This window comes from Anopheles merus, unplaced genomic scaffold, assembly GCF_017562075.2.
Source record: "Anopheles merus strain MAF unplaced genomic scaffold, AmerM5.1 LNR4000488, whole genome shotgun sequence".
NCBI lineage: Eukaryota > Metazoa > Arthropoda > Insecta > Diptera > Culicidae > Anopheles > Anopheles merus.
In genome coordinates this window covers 10,235-12,157 of record NW_024428068.1, presented here as the reverse complement: position 1 = coordinate 12,157, position 1,923 = coordinate 10,235, and the positions used below count along the sequence as shown (strand labels likewise).

Genomic DNA, 1,923 nt, shown 5'->3' with positions numbered 1-1,923 from the left:
TTCCATAGAAATCTTCATCCATCATGGCTACCAAAATTGGAGCTAAGAACTCACCTGTAGTCTATCTAGGCACCTTGGTGCCAGCTCCGATTTTGGTAGCCATGATGAATGGAGATTTCTATGGAGATTATTGTTGCTATGGGCGTTATTGTTACTAATAACTTTGTATGATGTTGGATATTTTCGGAAATGTGGACGGAAACCAAGATTTATCATAGTACACTAAACGGACCTACCTGTAGTAATTTAAAAACCTTACTTGGCACGTTTTTGAAATGAAAATTGAAATGACAATTTTCTTAATAGGCCTTGCCTTGCATTTTTGTGTGTTTTTTTTCAAGATGCGGGTTTTTGGGACTGTATAATTATTTTATTAAAATTCAATCGCGTACTTTGATGGTTTTATACGAGGTTATATTTCAGGCTGTGCTTCAATTAGAATGAAATTAACACATATCAAAAACTGCCAATAGCGCAACCAAATTAATATGTAGTGCAGGGTTTATTCTTAGTTTAGTGCAAACCAAATTCGTTAAATAAAAATAGAAGATCTATATGAAAAATGCCATTTCAAGGTGAACAGCCAATACCTGCGTCCATAGAAGCGCTAGGATATCGATGGATAAAGCGAATAAGTGAAGGGGCATTTTCTAAGGTACGGTGTCTCGGTTACACCAAAGTACTTCAATATAACTTACAATTGTATGCTTTTAGGTACATCTTATTGAATATCACAACCGAGCAAACAATTGTTTCGAAACGTTGGCTTGTAAACTGATTGATACAAATAAATGTAGTGAAAAGTTTCGAAAACGATTTCTCCCAAGGGAATTAACGATACTGCTCCATATCCGTCATCCATACATCATCCGCATAAATGCGATTATCAAGTGTCGCAACAAAATTTGCATCTTCATGCGCTACGCCGAAATGGGTGACATGTTATCTTTCGTGATTGATCACGGACCACTAAGAGAGACCCAGACACGCATCTGGTGTCGACAACTTGCTTTGGCAGTTCAATATCTACACGAATCAGGCATTGCCCACAGGGATCTGAAATGCGAAAACATTCTATTGTCAGCAAATTTGAACGTAAAACTGAGTGATTTTGGATTTGCTCGGTATGTTACAGAAAAAAACCGACAACCGCAATTAAGTACAACGTTTTGCGGCTCGTTCGACTATTCAGCGCCTGAGTTACTGAAAGGAAAGCCTTACAATCCGAAAGCATCAGATCTATGGGCATTAGGAGTTGTATTGTACATGCTGCTTAACAAATCCGTACCGTTCAAGGGCAAAACTCGGCAAGTGTACGAACAACAAATGGCCCGTGCTTGGAAGTTCCGTTCGCGTGTAAAAAACGCATTGTCGTCGGAAGTAAAAACACTGGTGCGAAGTTTACTCGAACCCAATCCTTTGATTCGATGGACTGTCGAGGAAGTGCTGGTTTGTGATTGGTTGATTCAAGATCGTCGTTTGAGATCGTTGAACGCTGAAGAGTTTTCCGCCCTAGCAGAAGCAAGAATTTTTGCAAGGTCTTCCGCTGATATTGAAAGTGTTAAAGAAAAACTTCGTTTGATAGAGCACGCCGACCAATCAGTCACAGTGATAAAATCAACTGATCAAATTTAGACGCTCGAAATCATTCTGATTCGTTATTGTCTATACAAACTTCAGTACAAACTAAAACATCAGGCTCCAGAATAAAGGGTAGTAAATGAATGTTGAATGGAATCACGTAGACAATTGTTTACACTATATGCAATCCCATGACTGTAAGGGCTCAGAAACCTAATATAGCAAAAAAACAATCCCAATGTTGCTATGCCCGTAGTGTTAAATCTTTTACCGCGCGGCTACACGAGGTGAAATGTGCAGCGAAACGAGCTATTTGACAGGTGAAATATCTGACAGATACAG

The 1,923-nt window shown here is 39.1% G+C and overlaps 1 protein-coding gene across 1 annotated transcript; it reads left to right on the top strand.

Annotated features, from left to right (window-relative positions):
- Positions 1-293: 293 nt before the first annotated feature.
- On the top strand, positions 294-1,635 carry LOC121602523 (testis-specific serine/threonine-protein kinase 3-like). The gene is made up of 2 exons (XM_041931284.1): positions 294-655; positions 715-1,635. Exons 1-2 carry the CDS (start codon positions 563-565, stop codon positions 1,633-1,635), a joined length of 1,014 nt encoding a protein of 337 aa, XP_041787218.1. The 5' UTR covers positions 294-562.
- Positions 1,636-1,923: the final 288 nt, after the last annotated feature.

What these genes read in the sequence shown, in the direction of transcription:
- LOC121602523 (XM_041931284.1), top strand. Translation starts at nt 563, where the DNA reads ATGCCATTTCAAGGTGAACAGCCAATACCTGCGTCCATAGAAGCGCTA. An exon ending in GTGAAGGGGCATTTTCTAAG is followed by an intron (nt 656 to 714) that starts GTACGGTGTCTC and finishes GTATGCTTTTAG; the next exon opens with GTACATCTTATTGAATATCA.